The sequence below is a fragment of the Pygocentrus nattereri genome, chromosome 3 (genome assembly GCF_015220715.1).
Source record: "Pygocentrus nattereri isolate fPygNat1 chromosome 3, fPygNat1.pri, whole genome shotgun sequence".
In the NCBI taxonomy this organism is placed as follows: Eukaryota; Metazoa; Chordata; class Actinopteri; order Characiformes; family Serrasalmidae; genus Pygocentrus; species Pygocentrus nattereri.
The window spans coordinates 40,947,057-40,974,578 of NC_051213.1; the positions used below are offsets into that span (position 1 = coordinate 40,947,057).

Sequence of the window (27,522 nt, forward strand, 5' to 3'; positions counted from 1 at the left end):
CTCTATGGAAAAATGCCTTATTTTTGCTTATGTTTCTATTTAATGAAATTTATATTGAGATCTTATAGACCAATATATCAAGCAATTGCATAGATTAAAAAAATAACAGTACAGGAGTTAATTATTAGAGACCAAACAAAGGAAAAGAAGGCTAGAGTACTCCTGCACTATAACTTCTATATTAATTAAGACTTTGTGAGTTTCTACTGCTCATTTGAATGTAAGAAATGTCACAGTTCACAGTTGATAACTGCCAGTCATATAAGCAACCTTTCAGCTACTTTAAATGGTTATAATCAATGATATTTTTTTTTTTATTCACTGGGTCCTAATCTCCAGTAATTATACATGAATTACTCACAAAAGCTAACAAAATGTGGAAATACTGTAACCCTGTAAGGATGTGTGGATATATAATGTGCTTCTCTTCTCTCTCATTCTTCCTGTAGGCCAAGGCTGCAAGCACAGAGGAAATTTGCCCAATCCCAGCCAAGCTCTCCCAATGCAACTCCGGTTAAGCTACTGGAGGCCATGCCACCTAGCCCTAGCCTTCCTTTCAGTGATCTCACCAAATGCAAACCCAAAACAGAGGACTTCCTCACCTTCCTCTGTCTAAGAGGTAAGTCTGTACGGACAGAACAGATGGATATCAGAACTGCTACCTCACATCTACACTGTAAAAAATGTAACAAAAAGAATTAGCATTACACATTTTAATACAGTTCCTAGATTGCATAAAACATGGCGTCCATGACCTGAGTGGTTTCATTCAAATTGATGAAACAATCATAAAGATTACATTTATATAGGTAATAATATTTATTATTCCGCTGCCTCACATCTACACTGTAAAAAATGTAACAAAAAGAATCAGCATTACACATTTGAATACAGTGCCCTCCACAGATATTTGGATCTTAGTAAACATGAGCAAAACAGGCTAGTAAAAACCTGCTTTATTGCTTTTGATCTTTCATTCAGAATATTAAAAAAAATCAAGCCTTCCATGATGCTTAACAAGACTAGGGAGCATGAAGCAAAGGATCGGAGACCATTCCTCCACACAGAGCTTCTTCAGAACCTTTAGACTTAAGGTCCACGCTTGTGGACCATCCTCTTTGGTTCATCACACAGATTTTCTAGGGAGTTTCGGTCAGGGGACTGGGATAGCCACGACAGAACCTTGTTTCTGTTGTCAGTGAACCATGTTTTTGTTGATTTTGAGATGTGCTTTAGATCATTGTCATGCTGGAAGCTCCATCTGCACTCCAGTTTGAGTTTTTTGGCTGAGGCAGTCGGGTTTAGATTTAACTTCCATCCATGATAACATCCATGAGTCCATGATATCATGTATCCAGACAAGTTGTTCAGGGCTTTTGGAAGAAAAACAGCTCCACAAAATCATAGTTCCACCACCATACTTCACAGAGGGGATAAGGTACTGTTCTGCATGGCTGTGTTTGTGTCTGTGCCAAACACATCTCTGGTATTTGTTGCCAAAAGCTCTATTTGGTCTCATCTCAACATAAAACGTGGTCCCACTGCTTGGGTTTGTTGGTCCTTGACAGCAGTTGCTTTCTTCAGGTAACGTTCCCAAACAACCTGTAGTTATGTAGGTGGCATCTGATTGTAGTTTATGGGATGTTCTGACACCAAGACCTAATATCTCCAGCTCCCCAGCTTACTCACTGTGCATGGGGTCAGTATGGACACATGTCCTTTTCCTGGCAGATTATTAACATCTCCAGTTGTTATAAACCTCTTAATTGCCCCTGAAAGTTGAAATGGGCACTTTCAACTCTTTACCTATTTTCTTTCTGACATTTCCAGATATGTACAGCTCAACAGTTGTGTATTATCTGGTCTTTCTCATAGTGAAGTGATGATTTAGGGAATTTGGCCTGTGTGTTGCCAGGTATGTATTCCCCAAACTGGAGGTCTTGGCTGTGACCATTTAAGTGTTCCTTATCGCTCAAGTGGACTTTATAACATAAAATATGTGTAGGAAAATGCTTAAATTTGCCAACACTTGTAGCACACTTAGATTTGAAAAAAAATATGTAAACTTCGTGGTAAGATTTAGGTTTATTCTTTTAATGATTGCATTATAAATAAAGGTTAGACTTAACTTTTTATAAGACAGAATAAAATGTTAAGCACTAAAGAGTTATTTTTAGTCCATTTTGCTTATGTTTACCAGGGCATCAATATTTGTAGAGTGTGCTGTATTTAATTACTTAATCTAACCTTAAACTTAAATCTTATGATGAGTACTTTTCACAAATTTCTTTATGCTACAATTGTGAGCCCCCCTATACATTTTTGAATCAAACTCAAGGTGTACTTGTAGAAGATGAGTCCCCATCAGTGTCAATCATGTACCAGTTAGCTCCAGTTTTAGCTCATTAGCCAAATAACTGTTAAATCTTATGGAGATTTGAGCATTAAAATTAGTCAGAATGTGCATCCTTAGCCAGGAATTGATTTCATGTACAAATCTGGTGATGCCTATACTGATACATAAACTTTTATACAATGTAGCAACAGAGACTGCATACGCCCTGTTTTGCATTAAGAGAATTGTAACATTTATTTATGAAGGTTTACAAATTCAGTAAAATGAATAAAATGCCACTAGTTTGGACAGTGAAAAAATGCAAATAAAAACTTGTATTTCATTATGGTTTCAAGGTGAAGGTAGGGTTACATCAGGGATCAGCTTTGAGCCCCTTCTTGTTTGCAATGGTGATGGACAGGTTGACAGATGAGGTCAGGCAGGAGGCTCCATGGACCATGATGTTTGCAGGTGACATTGTAATTTGTGGTGAGAGTAGAGAGTAGGTGGAAGAGAATCTGGAGAGGTGGAGGTTTGCACTGGAGAGGAGAGGAATGAAGGTCAGTAGACACAAGATGGAATACATGTGTGTGAATGAGAGGGAGGCAGGTGGAAAGGTGAAGATGCAAGGAGTAGAGGTCGTAAAGGTGGATGACTTCAAATATCTTGGGTCAACCATCCAGAGCAATGGACAGTGCAAAAAAGAGGTGAAGAAGAGGGTGCAGGCAGGATGGAGTGGGTGGAGACGGATGCCAGGGCTGATGTGTGACAGAAGGATAGCAGCAAGAATGAAAGGGAAGGTTTACAAGACAGTAGTGCATCCTGCTATGATGTATGGTTTGGAGACTGTGGCTCTGTCTAAAAGACAGGAGATGAAGATGCTGAGATTTTCGTTGGGAGTGACAAGGCTGGACTTGATTAGAAAGATTAGAAATGAGCAGATCAGAGGGACAGTGAAGGTGGAGCAGTTGCCAGAGAGGCCAGGTTGAGATGGTTTGGACATGTGTTGAGGAGGAATAGTGGATATATTGGGCAAAGAATGTTGGAGATGGAGCTGCCGGGTAGAAGGAGAAGAGGTAGACCTCAGAGAAGGTTTATGGATGTAGTGAAGGTGGACATGCAGATGGTTGGTGTGAAAGTAGAGGAGGCAATGGATAGGGCAAGATGGAGGCAGATGATCCGCTGTGGCGACCCCTAAAGGGAGCAGCCGAAAGAAGAAGAAGACTTTAACTTGTATTTCATTGCAGAGAGTATGAACACAAGATATGTCATGTTTTGTACTGTGTGAGTATACATCCATTCTTGCCATTCACGCCTTCAACCCGTTGAAAAAAAGTTTGGGCAATTTAGGGACAGTAATGAGGTAAAAAAAAGTGAAGTAATTGTATGATTTGAAACAGGTGATGCCAGCAGGTGACTGTAATCATGATCTGGTAAAATCAAAAGCAGCATCCTTGAAATGCCTAGTCCTTTAGGAGCAAAGATCCCGAGTTTAACAAGAAATGTATATGAAACATATTGAAATGTTTATAAACAATGTTCCTGGATATTTCAGCCTCTACGGTGCATAACAAAATCAAAAGATTCAAGGAAACTGGATTGTCATTGTATTCAATGTAATACAGGTAAAATAAAGACAAATCACTGTTTCCAGTTTTAAATTTAATATACTATCCTACCTTTTTTCAGATTTAATTATATAGTTTTGATCAAATTTAACAACCAAAAGTAATCACAAGCAAGTAATCATTAAAAAGTTTGAATCTGATGAGAGCAAGTTATTATTTAGACATGCACCCCTCGTCCCTACCTCTGTCCAGGGACAAAAAGAGAGAAATCGGTGGTGTAACCAGTCAGCAGAATCCAGACGCATGCAGATTAAACCGATAAGATTGTTATAATGTGGTTTGATGTGTCAATGTCCCTTACAGGGAATGTCTGCACATTTTAGTGCACAATTACTGATTATTTGTTAAATTTAACTGGGAGAAAAAAAAATAAAATGTGGAAAAGTTAAAACAATTTGTTTTCTATGTTATGTTATGTTATGTTATGTTATTTTTCCAATATATTAAACTTAACAAGTTAAAAAAAACTATATAAAATTGGCAGAAAAATGCCATATTTAGATTGATTAGTTTTAGAGGATATGTTAACTTATTTTCACTAAGAAAATCAACTAAACGTGAAATTTTACTGGGGTTGTTCAGACATTTGCATACAACCACGTGTGAGTTGTCAGCCCTCATTATGGTGCATTTGATATAAATTAAAAAATAAATAGACAAATACGTTCCAGATTTACAACACCTTCCTGCATAGCATTGATACAGTTAATGGTGAGTAGTCCAGTTTGGTTACTTCTGAGTCTCACTGCAGCAGCTGGTAGCCAGTAAAATGTGATTAAACAAGCTAACGAACACGACAGGTTAATTTGGTGTGTGTCAGAGGAAGGGTTGTTTAAATATGCAGCACTTGTTAACAATTCTTTCGCTGCCCTTTCATGGACATCAGTTTTGCCCTGTGCAAAACAACATCACTTGACATATTATAGGTGAGACAATTTCTGTGTTTACGTCCTTAAATAACCGCTTGGAACTGTCATGAAATACTTTTTGGGGGAGGAAGGTGGGATTCAACTCCGAAAATCCCCTCCACACATAAGCACAGTTATGCCTGTGGCGAACAGCTTTGATTGCCACTCATTCAGTGCTGTTGATTGCAGTGCTATGTGCTGGCTGCTGTCCCAGCTGTGCAGCGCTGCTACTGCCTGTCTGGCAGCATTGTTATTAGCACTGAGCCTCAACATCTAAATCTGTTTAACCTCACTCCTCTCTGTCTCTCAGGCCCCGAGAGCTAGTGGTTTGTTTTTGTGGCTTATCTGATTATTCTAGTGGTGGATGCATTGGAATGTCCTTCCTCTTGGGCTCCCAGCCACTCTAGGCCTTATGACCTACTATTCACCCCAACAGAGCAAATGCCTCCCCTGGTTCAGAGAAATCTGGTTCAGATCCATCACAATTTGACATCTTTGAAGAAATGGGTTGAGATCTTTGCTGATATTTTTAATTAGAAGTTTATTAATCATTTGCTCGCTTTGTTAGCTTCACTGGTTCAGCTTAAAACTAAAGAAGCAACATTTTGACTTTAAACGACTATCTGGGAGAGGCGGAAAGTTGTGTAATTTGATTTTTCACTTCACTGATTGTGAAAATATTGTCTTATTTTCTTGTCATTTTGGTTATGTTGAAATTGTCTTATAAGATGTAAGATAAAACAAGATTGTCTTATAAGACAAAGATTTAGTTTGATTATATCAAAATAATAGCTTATTTTTTCAAGACATTGACAGATTATAATTGTATGAAGTAGTCTAAAAGCACAATGACTAGACGCAACTAGGAGTACAGCTTTATTACAGTGTAAAGTGCATAGTGAGAGTGTCATTACAATAGCAGTTACTATATATATTGCACAGTGTGTATTAACAGGAGAGGAGACATTGTGATGTGGCTCAGCACAGTTCAGACAGCAGGAGATCAGTACCATCTCTGCAGTACTGACTCATACCCGCTTTAACTCAAAAACAAGCACCATGATAACATACACATATTTTCAAATCAGTCATGAAGAACATTTTGTAACATGGGTTGTGCTTCTGAACCTCATGAGTGGATGAATCTGTAGTTTGCAAGCGTGCTTCAAAGAGAACTCTGGTGTTGAATAAGAAGCTGGTGGATAACAAGGGCATTGAATAAGAAGCTGATGGATAACAGCTTCATATATTCACCATCATTTTGCTGCCTGTTCTGTAAACCTTGCTCATCTTGTTGTTTGTTTTCTTTTCTAGTCTAAATTCAATTAAAAAGAGCAGCTAGTTTTTTATTTTAGTCCTATGCACCCAGTGTTTCGTAAAAATCATAGTATCTCCAAATATACCTTTGTTATTAAGTTTAATGTTACTTTGAAAATCCTTTTTATGTGTAGTTTCACCTCACTTGGTGTATACCAGTATGTCATGGTTGTCTGTGTACCATGGATATTGTATTTTATTTGGATGGATGAAAAAAAAATACAGCCACACACATTAAAAGGCACTATTACTATTACCATAATTTTTGGTGTTAACACGGCCTAAATTAGAATTAGAAGGATGCAGACTGACTTGTTTAGGACTCAAAAATTAGAACCTGCGACTTAAATTGAAACTCCTCTGTACCTGGGACTTGAATCAATACTCATCTGTCTTGACTTGGGACTTGCCTCAGTACTCCAGTGCCAAGACTTGAGACATAGTTGTTACTTGCAACCTATAATAATTTGGTCCCAGCTTTGGGGATTTTGTCAGTTGCATTCTGATTGGCTATCCATATGTGCATTTGTGCACTTCAATGCACTGTTTTTAATGTGCTTGATGGGAATCACAGGTATCTGCTGTGTGTGCCACAACATATTTTGGAGCAGTGGATTGAAAAGCCTGGTTTACACCTCTCCAGCCAACGCTTGGCATTGTGCAGAGTGGTCTTGTGTGCTGCTGCCGTGGAAGCCCATTTCATTCAACTGCCAACACACAGTTCTTGTGCTGATGTTGCTTGATGCAGCAGAGGATAAGTGATTTTTATGCTCTACATGCTTCAGCACTCTCTGTCAATTCATGGCTTAGCTGATGTTGCTTCTAGATGCGTCCATTTCACAATAGTAGCACTTACAGTTAATCTGGGCAGATACAGCAGGGTAGAAATTTAATGAACTGACTTGTGGGAAAGGTGGTGTCCTATGACAGCAACATGTTCAAAGTCACTGCGCTCTTCAGTACAACACATTCAACTGCCAGTGTTTGTCTGTAGAGATTTCACAGCTACGTGCTTGATTTTATACACTTGTTGGCCGTGGGTGTGGCCGAAACAACTTAATAATGAAAGGCATGCACATACTTTTGCTCTTATATTGAATTTTATTATGATTTGAATTTGATGAAAAGTTTATGCTGCATGTACAATGTTGTTTTCAGTTCTGATCATTCTATTTTCAGCACTTTTTTGACATTTTTTGATTTCTACGTAAGCCAACAGTGTAAACTCAAAAGTGTAATATATTAAAATATAATTTTTATGTAGTTAATTATGTAGTTGCATTTAAATAGTAGAACAAAACTCCAGACTGCTAAGGCTGCTTATATGCCAGTAATGATGTGCCATCTTCATCTTTTCTTTCCCCGTCATCCTCCATGCAAGCTGCCGTTTCATCAGGAGCGTCAAGCCAGAGCAAACATGGCAGACTCAAATTGAATTACTCCTTCGCTCTTTTTCACACATACACACACACACACACACACACACACACACACACACACACACACACATACACACACACTCACATACATATATACTCTGGGGTCTGTAAAGACAGAGAGCAGACTGATTAGATTTGCTTTGGATTATTGGCTGACGGCAAAGTGGGTTAATGGATTTTCAGATATAAAAGATGTAAATGAGAGAATCTCTCCCCCTGTCCCATTCTTCATCCTCATCATTCCTAACCAGCCACTACATGGTGAGTACTGAGAGCAGCACATTTCCATATGTGTGTTGAAATGTAATTGGAGCTTACAGTTTAGTGTAAGTCATGATTGGTAATTGATACCACTCAAGGAGTACACTGATTTCAATGTTCCATGTTTTCCTGGTTGTAATTTGGAATGGAAGCTGTATTTACTGGAGCTAGTAAGGCCTGTATTTAACTGTATTAAAAATTGTTGCACCCAGAAGAAAACAACCAACAGGAATGAAACTTGGTGGGTAGGTTTGACATCATGAGACATGTGAGTGATTCAAGCACGTGACGTAAGCAAGGACGGGGCTTATCGCTGTACCTGACTCACTATATAAGGTTGCACGTGCTTTCAATTTTGACTCAAAGTAAGCTTAGAAGAAGAGTACGAAAGTAATTCCACCAGTTGGGAGAGTTCAATAAGGGTCGCATCGTAGGCCTTTGGGAAGTGGGATGGTCTTATCAATGTATTGCGCGGCGTACGGGTCACGGAGGAGGCACTGTGGTCAAGAGAAAGCAGAATGGTTTGTTGTCATGCATCACGCGTCAAGAAAGCCTGGTGTCATAATGTGGGGTGCGGTTTTGTACAAAGGCAGATCTTTATCTTTGTCTTTATCTTTTATCTCTTAAAAAAAAACAATAAAAATCAATCAATATCGATACATATTGTGATAAATGTCAAATCATTTTTTCTTTCAAGTTTGAAGGCTGGTTTTTCTCCAGAGTGGTTTGTTGCTGTTTTAAACTATCCTTTATGGTCAGAACATGACAAACACTTGCCAAACAGATTCAGATTCATATTCCTTTATTGATCGCAGGGGGAAATTGCAGTAAACAGTGGACCATTTCACAAATTTGTCATAGGATTGTTGGAGAAAGTTTCTGGTGAGCTGTTTTTGCTAGATGGAAAAGCACAGCCAGAGTTTTTATAATATTCATAATTTTAGAAAGATTATTTTTAGCTGATGATGAGTGCTAGGCTATTCCGTTACACAGGCAAAACTGTTTCATTTTTCAACAACGTCAGCTTAATATGAACAGCAAACATTCGGTTCGGTGCGTCAATGATGGATCATACTACCTTACTGTCATCACTCCTACCACAGCCATGTGAGAGCATATCACAGTATTTAGACACCAGCTAGCAGACATCTGCATTTCTCTATTCTGTCGTAGTACTTTGAGGGGTGAACCAAAAACTTTTTTGTCTTGTTTGATCTACAGTAACATCACTTCACTGTGCTGTGGGAGTGAAAGTGCGCTGCTTCAGGTTAGCCAGCTGCTGAAAACAGCTAGCCTGGGAAGCTAGCGTTGTTCCACTGTCCAATTGCACACATAGGGCAAGTTTACTTTCGTTTAAATCAAGGTTGTAACTTGCATTAACCTACTTCTGTCTTTCACTTTTGTTGCTTGGGAATGCATTAATACTAAAATATGACTGAAAGCTGTAACTGAGCTGTAGTTATGAGGAGCAGACGTGATTTAATGTTGCTAACACTTGTTATGATGTACAGAAAGAGGTGAGTTCACTGTAGGAAAGTACAGTTACGGCACTTATCTCGTCACTCGTACTTGGTCACAGAAGAACAGGATGCCGGTCGCTCCATTCATACTTCACGTTTCAGGCGTTGCTAAAGTATATTTGGTGACTCATTTCACTCTTTGACCCCCCCAGACTCGTCAAATCACATCAAAACAACTTTGAAATGCGCACTCTTGTGGTCATAGGAGAGTAGTTTCGCTTTCCTTGCAATAGAAAACGCCCCAGGGCTGTTGGTAGAATGTGGAAGTGTAAGAATGCTCTATTATATTGAAAATATATCGAATGCTACTTATAGTTATATTGAGTAACGTTATATTGTGATAATTATCGTTATCGTTATATCGCCCAGCCCTACCTTTGAATTTATTACAGGCACTTTTACAGCCCAACGTTACGTTAATGAGGTCCTGCAACCAGTGGCCCAAGCTTTTCTGAATGCACACTCAGGTGCGCTTTTCCGCCAGAACAACGCTCGTTTGCATACTGCTGCCATCTCAAGAGCTTGGCTTGAAGACACAGATACTATGCCATGGCCAGAACTATCACCGATTGAAAATATGTGGGATGATATTGGATTCGTTGTTAAACTGTGTGGGAGAAATGCGTGAGAATATTCAAGCTGCATGGGGTGGATGATTGCAGGACACCATTAGGAACCTCTGCAACACTATGCCGAGAAGTCTGGCGTGTTGCGTTAGAAAACTGGTCAGCTGGACGCCACACAGAGAGACACTACTTCTGTATGTGTAGCTTAATAAATATTGCCTGTATCAGTCTAAATTTTTTATCATTTATTTTTCCTGATATCCTTTATCTTCCCTCCGAATAACATTGCAATTCGACACTTCCTACTGGGTGCAACTGTTTTTTTTTTGACGATGAGTGTATTATTTGTTCATTGTCATTGCAACATGTAGTGATATTTTATATAGTAATATAAAATTAAATATCCAGAACATTGAACTACTGTTGTAGTTCTCATTTGAAATGCCCTTGTTTAGTTGTTTGCACGATAAATATGCAGGACCAATGTTTTATTATTTAATTATTAACATTTTAATGTGTATTAAGCCCATCGTTAGACTAGTAAATTAGTAAAATATTCGCAAGACGGCACTAATGTGACCAAGGTTTTTATCAGTGACCAAGGTTTTTATCAGTGGAGTAGTCTCATGGGACCAGATGTGATCTCCTAACAAGGGCATCTGGGATCTGGGGTCAGGCAAAATATTAGTGGGAAAACAGACTTATTAGAGTGTAAAAGTAGGAGACAACCGTTCCTGTCATTATCGCATGGATGTAACATAAGTTACCATGGCTAAACTTCACTCAAATAACTCCTACAAAGATTAAAAACACATTTCATGTGATACAAATAATAATGACCTCTTGCATGAGAAAAACAGTTCTGTTAGCTAATGATAATGTCTAGTGACTAAGCTCATTAAGCCAATACTAAGCATATTACAAATGTTTAAATATTGTAAAAGAATCATATTGTATCTGAAATATTTTGATAGCATTGCACTATGAGGCCTGTCACCATTAGCACTCCTAATAATTAGCTCCATTTGGGAATAATTTAAATGGGTAGATTTTTGATTTCCCTTTGCTTTAGGATATCGTAATAATTGTAGCTAAAACCTAAATAACACAGTGTAACCAATATTGAAAGTTCTAGTCTATCTAACAGATTTTATGTATACAAGTTCCATTACATATCAGTTGCCTCATGTACCAGTGAGCAGTCTAATCTAGACAGAAATTGCATAGCTTTAATCAGAGCAAGAGTTACAATTCACTTGTCACAGTGCTCAGCATTACATCCTTCTAATGGATCGCCATCATTAAATTTAACAGCAAAGGATCTGTTTTACTTACTAGTGACAATAGTCTTCAGCTCAGAGGTCTCATTAGCCCATGCCTAAAAGCCTTGAAGATGGAACCATCTCAGTATCCTGAGGCCTCCAACATAGAGCACTTCACACTGCAAAGACTGTATGCAGACTGCGATTTTTAGATTCAAGATCTGACTCAGACTTGCATGTCAGAGGCTTGAGATTGACTCAGATACGCACCTCAGAGACTTCGCTTAGACCCACACCTTAGAGACTTGAGGCTTGACTCAGACTCGCACCTTAGAAATTCAAGGCTTGACTCAGATTGCACCTAAGAGACTCTACTCAGACTGGCATTTCTGAGACTCAGGACTTCACTGGCACCTCAGAGACTTGAGACTTGACTCAGACACGCACCTCAGAGACTTCACCTGGACCCACATTTTAGAGACTCAAGGCTTGACTCAGTCTTGCACGTCAGAGGCTTGAAATGGACTGGTCTCAAAGACTCTGACTCAACACTGAGACTTGCAAACTTCTTTGATCTCACAGCTCCAAGATTAAAGATGTGACCAGTCGATATCTCAGGTTTCGAGTCAACATGTTTTTTGCTCTTTTAACAAATACACACTCAGAAAAAAGCTATTAAAGCATCTCTGGGGTGGTACCCTCAAGGGGTATTTTTATTTTAGCGTTCTGTTTTAAAACATCAGGTTATGAAACGGTACAAATATGTACCATTCCCCTGGTAAAAACCTTATTTAAGATGCACAATCGGACATTAAAGCCACTGTTGTACCTTTGATGGCATATTTACATTGTACCTTGATGAAAAAACGTACCTGCACAGAACCTTTTTTCTGATGGTGTACATAGAAAAGCATTAAAATTTTCATCTGTGGCAATCAGTCAAACACTACAAATGCGACAAGTAGAGATTTGGTGAGAAAACTCTAGAGTATTTCTTTGATATATTTCCACATTGTCCTGTTACTCTTAAGTTTGCAAGATGGACCAAGGGGAAGCTTTAGTTCTTGGTCCTGGATCTGGTTTATCTCACATGCTCTTCCGTTCCCACATTTATCAGAACAGCTTTCTTTCCGCACACTGCACGAACTGGTCGCATGCACAATCACATGCTATAGCCAAAACTGGTCGCATGCACTCAGTGACCCTGCTGCAGATAAATGGCTATTGAGGACATTCGCAAAGCTTCTGAACAGCCCCTCCATTATGAGCTGTGGAGCCTTCAGCAAGGATTAGAAACAGGTTGGATGAAGGGGGATTGGGGCCACACTGCCATCTCAGCCATTAACCTCTCTCTGCTGTCTCTGAGCCTCAGGCTAGCAGCACAGAGCCATGGAAAGGACAGTGAAAGTCAAAGATGAAGCTGCAGAATCTTACATAGGAACTGGAGTGCATGATCTGTTGACATTAAACGGAGCACTTGCTCTTAGTAGTTATTTTCCTGGGAATTTTAGGATGTCATTTGATTGCATTACATGCGATGCTAGAAGTCATCTCCGTTTTCTGCAAGACACATGAGGGGGTACAGGGGTGTTCATCCAGAAGTTGAAAACAGAGGTTAAACGTCGCAATGGCTATCCAGCACCTACCTCATCTCTCTGACATTCTCAGGCATCCTGGCTTGTTCAGAGCACTATATACTGAGGAGCACATTGCACATTGTTTGATTCAGATTGCTTCATCCTAGAGAGAGTTATTTCAGAACATTCAGGGCTCTTACCAGTGAATCTCCCTGTAGATGTATCTTAGTGCTGATTCACATGAACATTTTGGCAGATTAAGTGGACTTTTGAAGCTTCTGAAGAAGCGTATGATGACATTCCATGTTAAATCTTGTGTTTCTAACAACCCAAATGGAAACTTGTATTCAGTCAGTGATGTATCTAGGACTTCCAGAAGGCTTAGAATGATGGTTTTTCTCATGAAAATGGTCCCACCTATTGGAAATCAATTCTTCTATCACTTTGTAATTGTGCTAGTGGTTAGTTTAATGTTTTGTGGCCTTCTCATCTGCTCTTGAATGCCTAACCAGTAGAAGAGGTGCTTAGCTATATCTGGCTAGCTACCATGATTGGCCAGTTTTCTGCTGGGTGGCTCAATAATTTAACTCTTTTGATTTTAGCCTCTTCAACTCCTTGAGGCCACTGGTGGTTCCAAAGCACGCTTCATCATGTTCTGAATAACTCTCATATTTCATAAGCTGCATTCAAAAGGTGGGTGTGGTGTGAAGCTGTAACTGTCTTCTTCCTGGTCAAATAGATGGGTGATGTAATTTAAAACCCTTATAATAGAAGAATGATTTTTTTTTCTACTGAAAGTGGACCCATTTTTCCACAAATCTGGGCTATAAACTATAAACAGATGGTGTCTTTTCAGTGATATACTCTGTAAAAATTATTTTTATAACATAATACAAAGAGCGTCTAAGATTTTTGGCTTTAAGCAGTAGATAGCATATAGCAGTATGAGTAGATCATCAAACACACTTCTGTCAATTTGAGGGGAGCTTTAAAAAGATTAAATTAAAATTTTAATTCATTTCATGCAGTTACTGAATAATTTGTCTTATGATTTGGTTATGTAAATTCAGATGGAAAAAAACAAAATATACCCTGAAGAATAAGAGGTTAAAACTTAACAATGAAAAGAGTAGTACTGTAGTACCTGCAGAGTATAGGCGCAATTATTTAGATCCCAGAAATTACTAGGCCCTGCAAGTTCCATACTACTCCTGTTTAAGGGTGTTGTTTTGATTACAGAGGTGAGGGTATTGGATACTGTGCAGGGCTTATTTTAGTCTCACGTTATTGTTAACATCAACAGTTACTGTTACTTTAACACTGCCGAAAGCTACCTCTGTTTCACTACTTATCTGGTAATGTATAGCTATAAAACCGCAACGTTATTGAAGTCGGTGATGGCGGAAACTCATCAGATCTCCTTTCTTCTTGTGTCTCTTGATAGTTCTGAATATTTCTGACAAATTTCATTGGGACCAGAAATGTTTCCTCAAATGTCTTAATGTTAGCTTAACCATTGAAATGGATATAATCTACTGATCCATATATCAGTTGCATAGTTTTACCTCTAATGAGTGGAGAAACATGAGTGCAGATGCTTTCAGACGGATGTACTACATTATAAAGTGATGCAATTAACATCCTACCATACTCTGTGACATGTATAAAAATGTTCAGCAGGTTCAGTTCACCTCAATTTTGGATTGAGATGGCAAGAGGAAAAGATCTAAGTGACTTTGAATGTGGGTTCATTGTTGCGGCAGGAGCTTCAGGCATAAAGACTGCACTATTGGCAAGTGTTTCAAATAAGAACAGTGACTAAAGAAACATCTCCATTTAGATCTCAGAGAAAAACAACCATAAAGCGTACATTCAGTACCTGTGATTTTTGATAATTTGCTTGATTTGCAAAGAAAAACAGAAGAGCAGCTGTTCATCAGGTGACTGAGACTGTCAATGCAGACCAGGACCTGTCTATCCACAACTACATAGAGAGGGATAGTATAGCAGGGCTCAAGTGTTTAAACCCATAAGTATGAAGATGAATGCACATTTGAATGTTCAGTGGTGTAAAACTGACCTACAGAGATGTGGAGAAATGTGAAATAGGTCAGATGAGTCATCCTTCACCATCTCGACAAGCGGATGAGTGCATGTGTGGTGCAAACCATGAAAATAGCTCAGGCCTGAATGTCTGATCGCTACAGTCAGTGGGTTATGTTTATGGGGAATAATTTTTGCTGGCATGGTTTGAGCCCACTTGTCACCTCTGAGAGCGAAGGGTCACTGCAAATCAATAGAAAGTTATTCTTTCTGATCCCCTTTTTCCTATAATTACACATCTGTATTCTAATGGGAGGGTCTCTTCCAAGTTGAAAGTGTCCCCATTGACAGGTGACTAAATAGTCTCATGAGAATGAAAATTATGTAAATTATATGCTATGGCCTTCACAGCCACCAGATCTATGGGAGATCTTGGATGTGTTAGACAGCGCTCTCCATTTGCAGCATATAATTCTGCAGTTGTATGCTAAAGTTTGACACCCCTGGCCAAATCACATACTTCGTTGAGTTTTAAAGTGAAGTTAACATAACTTGTTACCAAGTACACACTCAGTAGGACGTCCGAAGATTGGCATGATGTACATGCCACAGTTATTATTTTGAAGTATTAAATTTAAATTAACCAAGCATTAATGTTTGCATAAAAATGTAAAAATATAAAATATACTCACGAGTCCCCGGCTGGTGACCATACAGTTGGAGTTTGTTCCGGTGGATGAGAGGGTCGCCTCAATGTGAATTAAAATCGCAGAGAGGAAAACTTTGACTGTTGTCTGTGCTCATGCACCAAACAACAGGTCAGAGTATTCGGCCTTCTTGGAGCGAGTGGGCGGGGTTCTGGAAATGGTCCTGCCTACAGACTCCATAGTCTTACTGGGAGACTTCAATGCTCACATTGGCAATGACTGGGAGACCTGGTGAGGCGTGATTGGGAAGAATGGCCTGCCTGATCTAAACCCAAATGGTGAATTGTTATTGGACTAGGCATGGATTGTCCATAATGAACACCAAGTTCGAACGCAAGGATGTTCATAAGTGTACATGGTACCAGAGCTTCTTGGATCAAAGGTCAATGATCGACTTTGTTGTCGTTTCATCTGACTTGGGACCATATGTTCTGGACACTAGGTTGAAGAGAGGTGCTGAGCTGTCAACTGATCACCATCTGGTGGTGAGTTGGATCAGATGGCAGGTAAGACTAATGGTCAGATCCGGTAGGCCCAAGCGAATAGTGAAGGTGTGCTGGGAACGAATGTCAGAGGCCCCTGTTCGGAATGATTTCAACTCCCACCTCCGGGAGAGCTTTTCTCATGTCCCAGAGGAGGTAGGGGACATGGAGTCTGAATGGATCCTGTTCAAAACCTCCATTGTGGAAGCTGCCAGGCTTAGCTGTGGCCAAAAGCTTGTGGGTGCCTGTCAGGGTGGTAACCCAAGAACCTCCTGGTGGACACCGGAGGCAGGCCATCAAGCTGAAGAAAGAGACTGGTTAGGGACTTTAGGGACTGGTTGGCCCGAAGGACTCCCAATTCAGCAGATAGGTACCGACAGGCTAAAAAGGTGGCAGCTGTAACGGTGGCAGAAGCAAAATCCAGGGCATGGGCGGAGTTTGGTGAGGCCATGGAAAAAGAATTTCATTTGGCCTCAAAGAGGTTCTGGACAACTCCTCTGGCAACTCAGGAGTGGTCGGGGTGGCTGCGCCCAAGCTGTATTTTTGCAAGGGTGGAGAAACTCTGACTTCAAATGAGGATATTGTCGCTCAGTGGAAGGAGCACTTTGAGGAACTTCTTAATCCGGGAGATGTGCCTCCCTTACGGAAGTCAGGGCCAGAGGCTCCTGGGGTGCCAAGTTCCATTTCCCTGATGGAGTTCACTGAGGTAGTTGGTAAGCTCCTTGGTGGCAAGGCTCCGGGGGTGGATGAGATTAGTCCAGAGATGCTTAAGGCTCTGGATGTTGTGGGGCTGACGTGGCTAACACGCCTCTGCAATATTGCATGGACCTTGGGAACAGTACCCTTGGACTGTCATACTGGGGTGGTGGTCCCTATTTTTAAAAAGGGGGACCGGAGGGAGTGTGCCAACTATCGGGGTATTACACCGCTCAGCCTCCCTGGGAAAGTCTCTGCAAAGGTGCTGGAAAGAAGACTCCGACCGATAGATGAACCTCAGATTGAGGAGGAACAATGTGGATTCCGTCCCGGCCGTGGAATAATGGACCATCTTTTCACCCTCTCACAGATTGTTGAGGGGGCATGGGAGTTTGCCAACCCGGTCTACATGTGTTTTGTGGACTTGGAGAAGGCTTATGACCACGTTCCTCGAGATATCTTGTGGGAGGTCCTCCAGGAGTATGGGGTGCCGGGGCTACTACTCCGGGCCATCCAATCTCTGTACTCCCGGAGTGAGAGCTGTGTCCATATACTCGGCATTAAGCGTTGGACTCCGCCAGGGTTGTGCCCTGTCTACACTCTTGTTTGTGATATTCATGGACAGAGTGTCAGGGCGTAGCCAGCGTCAGGAGGGCATTATGTGTGGAGGTCAGAGGGTGGCCTCTCTGCTATTTGCAAATGATGTTGTTCTTTTGGCGGAATCACATGGAAGTCCATGGTCTTGGCCTGGAAAAGGATGGCATGCCCACTCCAGGTAAGGGGAAAGGACCTGCCCCAGGTGGAAGAGTTTAAGTATCTTGGGGTCCTGTTTATGAGTGACGGGAAGAGGGATCGTGAGATCGTCCGCAGGCTGGGACAGGTGGCAGCAGTAATGTAGACTGTAGTAGTGAAGAGGGAGTTGAGCCAAAAGGCGAAGCTCTCTGTTTACCAGTCGATCTACATCCTAACCCTCACCTATGGTCATGAGCTGTGGGTAATGACTGAAATAATGAGATATCGCGAATACAAGCAGCGAAATGAAGGAGCTGGAGGAAGTTGCGGGGGACAGGGTCATCTGGGATTCTCTGCTCTCCCAACTGCTACCACGACCCTATCTGGACTAGCAGTGCAACAATGATGATGATGATGATGATGATGATGATGAAATATATATGAATTACAACTATATAATTCAGATTTTGACATCAGATTTTGACAGTTGGACAGTTGTCTAGTTCCTATCATGACCACTGTGAACAATTCTGACTCTTAGGTTTCTCAAGGGTGAAGCATTGCAACATGTATTAATGCAAAAAAAGTGATGAAATTTCCCTTTTCTGCAACAGCATCTAGCTAACTATGAAGGTGAGGAGGCCTTCTTTTTGAAAAGTGAATGGGGAAAAAATGCATTTTGAAAAGCAAAACTGAAGAAGCAAACTTCAAACGTTAAACATGTCATTGTTGATTGGTTATATTTGTGGTGAGGTTAACATTTTAAAGGTTTTTGGCCACTCTGTACCTTAAATCTCTCAAATGGCCAGGACCCAGAGTTTTATTTCAGACTTCTACAACCTAAGAGTAGATCAGCCAGTTTGCACTGAAGTCCCTATAGGTACTGAATAATAAGCCTTAGGATGTAATAAGCCCGGGATTTTAAAGGGTTGAACCCTGATGCAAGCGGTTATGATTTATATACTAATAAGGGCTAATATCACCTTTGCTCACCTCAGCTCTGTCTGGTTCTACTTATATTGACCTTCCTCTCTCCATCCCTCAGGTTCTGCTGCGTTGCCCAGCAACATGAAGTACTTCGGCAGTGCTCAGGATGATGAAGACGCAGAAGAGGAAGAAGAAGACGAAGACGAAGAGCAAAAGGAGCCGGCAGCCTGCAGTGCCTCCACTTCCTGTCAGGCCAGTCCACGCAAGAGCAAAGCCTCAAGCCGAGTCATCGCCAACGGACATGGTAATTTCAACCCCTTACACCACAATCCCATGCAAACAGCGCAATACTCACTGCCATTGAGTGTGTCTTTGTTAACCCTTGGAAGTCTAGAGTTATTACTAATTTATTTTTTTTTATTTATTGAGGGAATTTGTCAAGACATCAGGAAAAAATCGAACAAGAAACAGGAAAAATCCAGTGAAGGAAAAAAAGGCCTAGACAGTAGCTGGTGTTTGGTCACAAATATGATAGAAGAGAAAAAAGATAGAAAAAAAACACAAATGAATGAATAAAAGGACCAATTTGGATTATAATATGTTCCTTTTTCCTACCTCTACCCCCCTTTTTCCCTTTTTCTCTTCCCCCCCTCCCACGCACCCTTCCACTCCCTAAATCTGTAGAAAAGCCAAATATTGCTAAAGAACAGTTCATTTATTTCGATGTCCACGCCTAGAACTTTTGACATAGTTTTAAAGTAAGCAAGCCAAAACTTGCGTAAAGCGGGACAGAAAAAATACATATGGCTTAGATTACATGGTGAGGTATGACATTTATCACATTGGTCATCGGTGGTGTTCGGATAAAATTTAGATAGCTGAGATTTAGGTCGGTGAACTACTTTAAATTTAATCAATGTAATCTTGCACAAGGTACACTTACCTGCACCTTGACGATAGCCTTATCCCACCATTGGTCTGTTAGGGCAATGCCCAGCTCGTATTCCCAAGATCTTTTCATTTTATTCATGGAACATGGGTCCACATGAATAAGCTTCGAATAGATGTTGGATATACAAAATTTTTGAAAGGGATCTAGAGACAGAAAGTCATCCAAGGGATATCCCAACAGGTAGGTGGATGTAATCCAAAAAAAGAGAAGAGACACAGTGTCTAATTTGCAAGTATCTAAACAAGTGGAAAGGGGGCAGGTTGAATTCAGTTGATACCTGAGCAAAGCTACAAAAAATTCCATCTTTATAAAGATTGTGAAGGGATTTAATACCACTGCTGTGCCAGGTAATAAAAGCAGTGTCGTTCAGGGTGGGTGGGAATAAGTAGTTATCCAATATAGGCAAAGATGATGAAGGTGACATAAGTTTAAAGTGACACCTAAATTGAATCCAAATCTGAAGGGTAGAGAGGACTGTGGGGTTGGTGGTAAAATCTGTAAGCCTGAGAGGTAAGGAGGAAGCTAGAAGTGCAGATACTGAGGATGAAGAAAGGGAGTGAATTTCTATTTTAACCCACAGCAAATATGGGGAATGAAGCCAACACGAGGCTTTTTGAATATGGGCAGCCCAGTAATAGAATAAAAAAATTAGGAAGGGCGAGCCCCCCATCAAATTTAAATCTCTGCAACAAAGATTTCCTTACTCTGGGAATCTTTCCATCCCATGTAAAGGAAATGATGAGCTGATCCATAGTTTTAAAAAAAATTTAGGGAGAAGTAGCGGAATAGTTTAAAACAAAGAAAGAAACTTAGGCATAACATTCATTTTTACAGTGTTAATTCTCCCAATAAGTGATAAGGGGAGAGACTTCCATCTTTGTAAGTCCAGTTTCAATTTAACAATCAAAGGAGAGAAATTGTTATGGAAAAGAGAGGGCAAAGTTCGAGATAAATGGATCCCTAAATACCTAAACCCAGCAGGGGCATATTTAAACAGAATAGTGGATTGATTAAGTGATAAAGCTGGTGAGTTTACAGGGTAACACTCACTTTTCTGTAAATGTATTTTATAGCATAAGATTTATCCAAACCTCTGTAAAGTAAGTAAAAATCACATTTAAAAGAGTGCAGATGTTAAAAAAGAGGTTGCGACCTTTAATAAAGCCATTCTGGTCATGAGAAATGATTTCAGGAAGAACGTTCTCCAAACGTAAAGCCAATAATTTAGCCAGGATTTTCAAGTCCACATTTAGTAGGGACAAAGGTCTATATGAAGCACAGGTGGTGGGATCCTTAGCTTTCTTCAGAAGGAGAGATATGGATGCTTCCATAAAAGTAGGAGGGAGAGATAGTAAGATAGAAAGGGTTCATTGTACACATCTAGAAGAAGAGGAGAAAACCTATCCCTAAATCTTTTAAAACATTTAACAGGAAAGCCGTCAGGACCAGGTGCTTTATTAGTTTGCATAGAATTGATCAAGAGAGAAATCTCCTCTAAGTCTTAGGGCGATTCAAGAATGTGTATAGCTGTAGTATTCACAGAGGAAAACTCCAGACTGTTGAAAAATGAAAGCAACTCAGTATCATCAGAGAGGGGTTCAGATTGGTAGAGAGTAGAATAAAAGGATTTAAAAACAGCATTTATAGATGGTGAGTCAGAGCATAATGCACCAAGTGAATCTTTCATTTGGGAAATTGATCGAGATGAAGTCTGTCTTTTAAGCTGGTGGGCCAAAAGTCTTGAGGGTTTTTCCCCATGTTCATAATAACTACTGTGCACATGTACGCAATAGCAGTTGCTCAGCATCAGTTGTTGTGGTGAGATCGAATTCGGTTTGTAACTCAAGGTACCATTTCAGTAATGTGGGTGTTGGATTTGTTGAATTGAGTTTATCAACCTCAGTCATTTCTGTCATCAAATTTTGCAATTTAAGTTTATGTGATATGTTCTGATATGCTGTGTATGATGTTATTTGTCCACATAGGTATGCTTTAAGAGATTTCTATAAAACAGAAGAAGTAACGGAGTCATTCTTGTTAATAATGATAAACTTGTCAATTGAGAATGAAATTTAATTATTGAAAGCATCGTCAGACAGCAGCAGCGAGTTAAGCCTCCAGGGAGTTGGGAAACGATCATTTGAGAATGTTATATTTACTGTCAACGGAGCATGATCTGAAATGTTACCAATAAGAGAACCGTCAATAATAAAATAGTCAGTATGGGAATACACTTGGTGAGGATGAGAATAAAAGGAAAATACCTTGGCACCCAGGTTATAAAATCTCCAAGGGTCAACAAACCCATTATTGGACATGAAACCTAATACTGCTTGGAAAGTCAAAGAACGTGACAAAGTGCGAGTGCCTGATCTGTCTAAGACTGGGTCAGTTGTGCAGTTGAGGTCTCCACCCATAATTAAAATATGAGTGTTTAAAGAAGGAATAGAGCTGAATAACTTTTGCATAAAATTTGAATCATCAAAGTTAGGACCATAAATGTTCATCAACAAAACAGGGGTATTACATAAGGTGCCGCGAACAATCAGGTATCTGCCATTCCCATCTGTAATAGTTTTATCAGGGATAAATAGGATCCCTCTCCTAATCAACACTGCTACACCTCTAGTCTGTTGAATGAAAAACAGTGGCATTTTAGCTTAGCGTGGTCACTGTTTCTAAGATGTGTTTCTTGTAAGAAAATTACATCTGAATTTAAATGTTTTAAGTGGGTTAGTACCCTAGAGCGTTTGACTGGATTGTTTAACCCCTTCACATTCCAGCTCAGAAATCTCATATCAGTCCTATCTTGAAGGTTAGAGTTAGACATAGTGCTTATTTATAGAGTAAAGTTGTAATGTGAAAGTAGAGAGAAGTACCAGCTGACCAAACGGAAAAAGGGAGGGGGAAAGGGGAAAAAGAAATAATCATCGAAACATAATCACATCGAAACATAATAAGAAAATTAACAGTTCTCCCTACTATCACCCAAAAGGTATGATTGATAAGGATCAACAGTCCGTGTTATGGAAAGGGTGATATTAACATACCTGGTGCACACTTTTCTTGGCTAATGAGGAGATGAAGCCTTTGGCCGTCTGGAGAAGTGAAAAGGTGTTGCGTGCCGTTATAGGTGATCCGAAGTCGGGCGGGAAATAAGAGGCTGTAGCGGACCCCTTGCCTCGTTGAATGCTACACGGGCCCTCGCAACTTTGGCAGTATAATCAGGGAAAACTGCAAACCTCATATAGTAATCCACTGCCGTTGCCTGGCTCTCTGATCACAGTCAGAGTAATAGTGCAGCCTGGCCACGTTGGGACTTGGGATGTCACCTCTTTTTGGAGCTAGAGAACCATGAGCGCGGTCAACTTCAGGAGCTTTGTCCAAGTCAAAGGCCTGTCATAGCAACTCTGACACTGCAGAATTGGTGAGTGATAACGTCTCCCCCTCTGGGACTCCAACGATCCTGATGTTCTGGTGGCGAGACCTGCACTCTAGGTCATCACATTTAGCATCCAGTGCACTCACTTCCTTTGTTAAAAGCTCCACTTTAGCCTGCAGTGCTAACACATCCCCTGAGTACGTGGTCAGGGAGTGCTCCATATCCATTGTGGATTTCAGAGTTGAGACCTCAGTCTTCAGAACAGTGAAATTGTTTATAATAATTGTTATAATTATAAACCAACCAAAAAGTATAAATGAGCATCAAAACATTAAAATAAAACTCCGCTCCGCAGAGAGCTCTAAACACATGTCTACACCATGCTGCGTCACACCGGAAGTCATTATTACTAATTTTATTTTCGTTATATATATATAAACACCACAGAAAACAAATAAAAAAAATCACTCTACACTCTCCAAAAAGCACATTTTTGCTATGCTTAAAATAATGTAAAATTCTGTTCTTTTGTTATTTGTCCGTTATTGTTTTTGGTAGTTGCAGCACTGAAATTTGGGGGGTGTTGCAGCCCCCTTAGCCTCTCTACTTCCCATATCATGTGATTAAACCTATCAAACAAAGTGTCTTGCCCGCAATCCATTCTGAGAACTTGTTGGTTCCTGAAACACATTTTAATCTACCACCAGTTAGTAAAGATAAAATGCAATGTTGGAACAGGAACTTGGAGCAACGGAAGAAGGTTACCTGGCCAAATGAGTCACATTTTCTTTAACATCACTTGGACAGATGGGTACATGTGTGCTGTTTACTTGGAGAAGTAATGACACCAGGATGCACTGTGGAAAAAGGGCAATCTGGTAGAGGGAATGTGATGCTCTGGGTAGTGTTCTGTTGGGAAACTCTGGGTCTGGGCATTCATGTGAATGTCAGTTTGATTCATGCCACCATCAATGTGCCCTGCCACACTGCACATACTGTTTGGGAATGGTTTGAGAAACATGATGAAGTGTTCAAGGTGTTGCCCAGGCCTACAAATCCCCTGATCTCAAACTGACCCAGCATCTTGACATGTGGTAGAACGACAAGTCTGATCCATGTTGGCTCCACCTTGAAACATACGGGACTTAAAAAATCTGCTGCTAATGTCTTGGTACCAGAAACCACAGGGCACTTTGTAGAATCAAGGCCTCGGCAGGTCAGAGCTAGTTTGGCAGCATGCAGAGGACCTACAGCATGCTGGGCAGGTGGTCATTATATTTTAGTTGATTGGTGTATATCTAATATTTTTGGACTCTGAGGAAATGCAATTGAAGGAGAAGAGCTTAAAGTTCACATGACAAAATAAGGAAAAGGTCAGAATTTTTAAGATTACAAAGTGTCCTGTTGATTCACTAGTCCATACATTCAGTAAGCTGCAAGAACAGCCTACTTTGAATGCACAGATTTAAACCCAGTGCATTTACATGTATCTACCTATTCAGCCTACAGTAATTTAGTCCCACCCACTCACGCTGAAGTTATGAGTAGTATTTCAATCTAGACTGCTTTTTGAATGCAATTAAAGGCAACATTTTTAGTGCCACACAAACTCATGAAAAACAATTAAATGATTATATGGTGATTTATATATTAATTATTTCTATATTCAATTGGCATTCTATAAACAGAGTCAGCTTTTCCATTTTTTCCCATTTGTTTAGATGGCTAACATTAGCAAATGTAGCAAGAATGTAAAAGCTGCGCTTCCTTTCTGCAAACTGAGGCTGTAGTTTGGAAATACAAATGTAATTTGTTTTGAAGGTTTAAAATGTGTGCTCTAGATAAAAAAAATCTCTGCTTATTTCAGTGTAAAATGTTGAATATAAAATGATATCATTTTGTATCTGATAACAGAAAGTTCTAATTATTAAACCTCTCCCAATTTTTCAGCTATTAACACTAAGCGAGTGTCTCAGGGTTCAGTATGTTATTGCAGGCGAGTGGTAAACAGGGCACACATTTGGTTTCCATTCCAGGGCTTCAGTCAGGTGAGTTATGGCTGTGCCTCACCCCACACTGTGCAGCTAATGATCCGTGTCTATACACAGCACTCTGTCAGATTGCCTACATTTGCCGTATACCATCCATACAGCGCAAGGTATTCACATTCACTGAGGCATGCTGCACATGTGCACGCTATAAGGCCAACACGTAGTACGTTATCATGTTATATAATCATTTAAACAGTCATAGTTGCAGTTATCGTCAGTGATAACAAGTATAAAAATTTGTGCAGCTCACTGTAACATGCAGAGAAATTCTGATGAAAGTGTAACAGCAATTTTGATCAGCATCAATGCCAGTTAGTAGGCTGATTATCAGAAAAAAACAGCATATTGTTGATGTCCAAAGAAAAACGTATATACCCATTTTTGACTTTTCTTCATCAGTTGACCACAGCACCTGTCCTTTCCATTGTGTAAACATTACATCATGAATAGACCAATAAAAATGGTCCAAAATGACTTGGAAAAACTGTTTACATTAACTTACATTGAAAGTAAAGAATGTGCTGTCTTTTTACAGCAGGGTGATTATGTACACAGTCCATGACTGAAGTACCCTTGAGCAAGGCACCTAACCCCCGATTGCTCCCCGGGCACCGTGGATAGGGCTGCCCACTGCTCCGGGCAAGTGTGCTCACTGCCCCCTAGTGTGTGTTCACTAGTGTGCATGTATGCGGGTGTTTCACTGCACGGATGGATTAAATGCAGAAGTCTAATTTCACAGTGTGCAAACACAGAGACAAATGGTTGTAAATTCTATAAATTCCATACATTCTATGTGTCTACCTTTGAATAGCGCAACAAAAGTATAGTACTCATTCTGTGTATAAGAGTTTAAGGATCACTATGGCCAAAATGAAAAATGTAATTATTGCTACAGCTGTTACAAACATGCTGAATACCTAAAGTTGGGCCATATCAACTTGTTTTGTCACTTTAAACTGTGTCCAAATGTTACAACAATATACGTTATTACCAGTAGTAAATCCATAAAAGCGTTGTTGTTTGCTTTTCTGTCGTCTCTTCCTGCATTATCTTAAAAACAAAAATAAAGTTTAATTTGCTTACAAAGTCACAAAATAAGTGAATGCAGTGCATGATTTTGAAGTCATCCTTCAGTAAAAATCAAATCATCTATCTAACAACTGCTAATATGTTTAACAGTGCTGCTAACGAGGGCAGAGATGCTAGTTAGCATTAACTTAGCTAGCATGATAACAGCTCTGCTCACAACAGAACATGTTCAGTTCTGACTACCTAAAACACCAGCACATGTTTAGATGACAGTGACGCAATTCTAAGGGAGGGAATTGAAGCAACTGGCATTGAAAAGACACAAAGGGAAAATTAAACCTTTTCTGTGGTGTCGAGATTTGTGGCCTGATCGGCTAACTTAACATTAGCTTCGCAAGCAAACAGTGCCACATGATAGTGTAGACAGTAAAAACTAGTGTCTGAGATGGCAAAATTCGAGTGTTGAAGTAACAGAAAGCTGAAACTTAACCTGTTCTGCAGTGTTTGGGACTGGGCCATTTTGGCTAAATCACGTGTTCTGTGGCTTGAATGTGGCTCTTGGCCTCAGCATACTTTGGAGATGATGTTCGCTTAGCTTTGGCTAACAATACAACATAATTGCTGAGAAAATAACCAACCGCAGATGTAGTATGTAGGCTTTATTCGCCGTGACGTGTACACAGCAGCTGGCAGCCTGTGACTGGTCAAAAGAAAGTACGTGCCATGGAACAAATATGAACAACTTTGAGGAGTGGCTCTTGGAGCAGCTACGAAGATATAGACAACTTTATGGTTCATCGCTGAGACTTGCTGAATGCTCTCAAACTTTTTTGAGGTTTTTCCTGGCTCTGATTTTTCCCTCTTTCTGTCAGTGCCTCCTATTAGTAAAATCCCTCATACCAGTCAGTGACCCCTCTAAAATATTAATTGGAGGAATGTTTATTTGGCCGTTCAGACTTATACTGGCTTCTTTTTTAGATACGTCAGTCTACCATATTACTATTATAACACCCAACCCTACTACTCTACTCCTACAGTAGATCTGCAGTGGTCTTTAGACTCAGACATTACAGTTTTCCACTTTAAAGACTAGGACAACATCTTTCTGATAAATATATCTTGAAAATGAGAGAAACATTTGAAGAACTACAACTGCTGTGGTCTGGATTCTTAAGGGTAGGCTGTTTGAAATGGGTTTTTGTCTCACTCGCTAATGCTAGAAAGCTCACATTACTATTAGAGACTGAATAACATTTTTGTAATTATCAGTGCAGAAGTGCACTGATGTCTGTTTATCACCATGCGGTTTTTATGTTACATATTTGCATAATACATGCTTGGTGTAGTGAGAGATGCTGATTGATGCAATGCAGTGTAACTTATTATATATTACAACAAATATTACATAATACAACAAGTTAAATTAAATGGTAGTTTTAAGCCACAGTGCCTCTTTAATATATATGAGTATTAAAGCAAAGGCATACTGATAACTTCTGAGAGTAAAGATATCAGTATTGGTGGGATGTGGAAGAGCTCTCCAGCGTACTATATATTTAGTACAAGTGTGATGTATCTTGTGATGTACTTAGGTAAGTGTTACCTGGAGCGCTCAGTCATTTGCAACTATTTGCACATTAATGGAGGGAGTGTGATCTTCCTTGACACTTCTTTTGTAGTGAGGAGAGGAATATTTATCATGCGTTTG

At 40.0% G+C, this 27,522-nt stretch overlaps 1 protein-coding gene across 2 annotated transcripts in view; it reads left to right on the top strand.

The window, feature by feature from the left end:
* Positions 1 to 27,522, top strand: part of jarid2a (jumonji, AT rich interactive domain 2a) — a 120,638-nt gene that overhangs the window by 53,088 nt on the left and 40,028 nt on the right. For both annotated transcript variants that reach the window (XM_017724538.2, XM_017724537.2), the window contains exons 4-5: positions 450 to 619; positions 18,519 to 18,704. In XM_017724538.2, the coding sequence (XP_017580027.2) occupies positions 450 to 619; positions 18,519 to 18,704 (356 nt within the window). The remainder of the gene's footprint in view (positions 1 to 449; positions 620 to 18,518; positions 18,705 to 27,522) is intronic.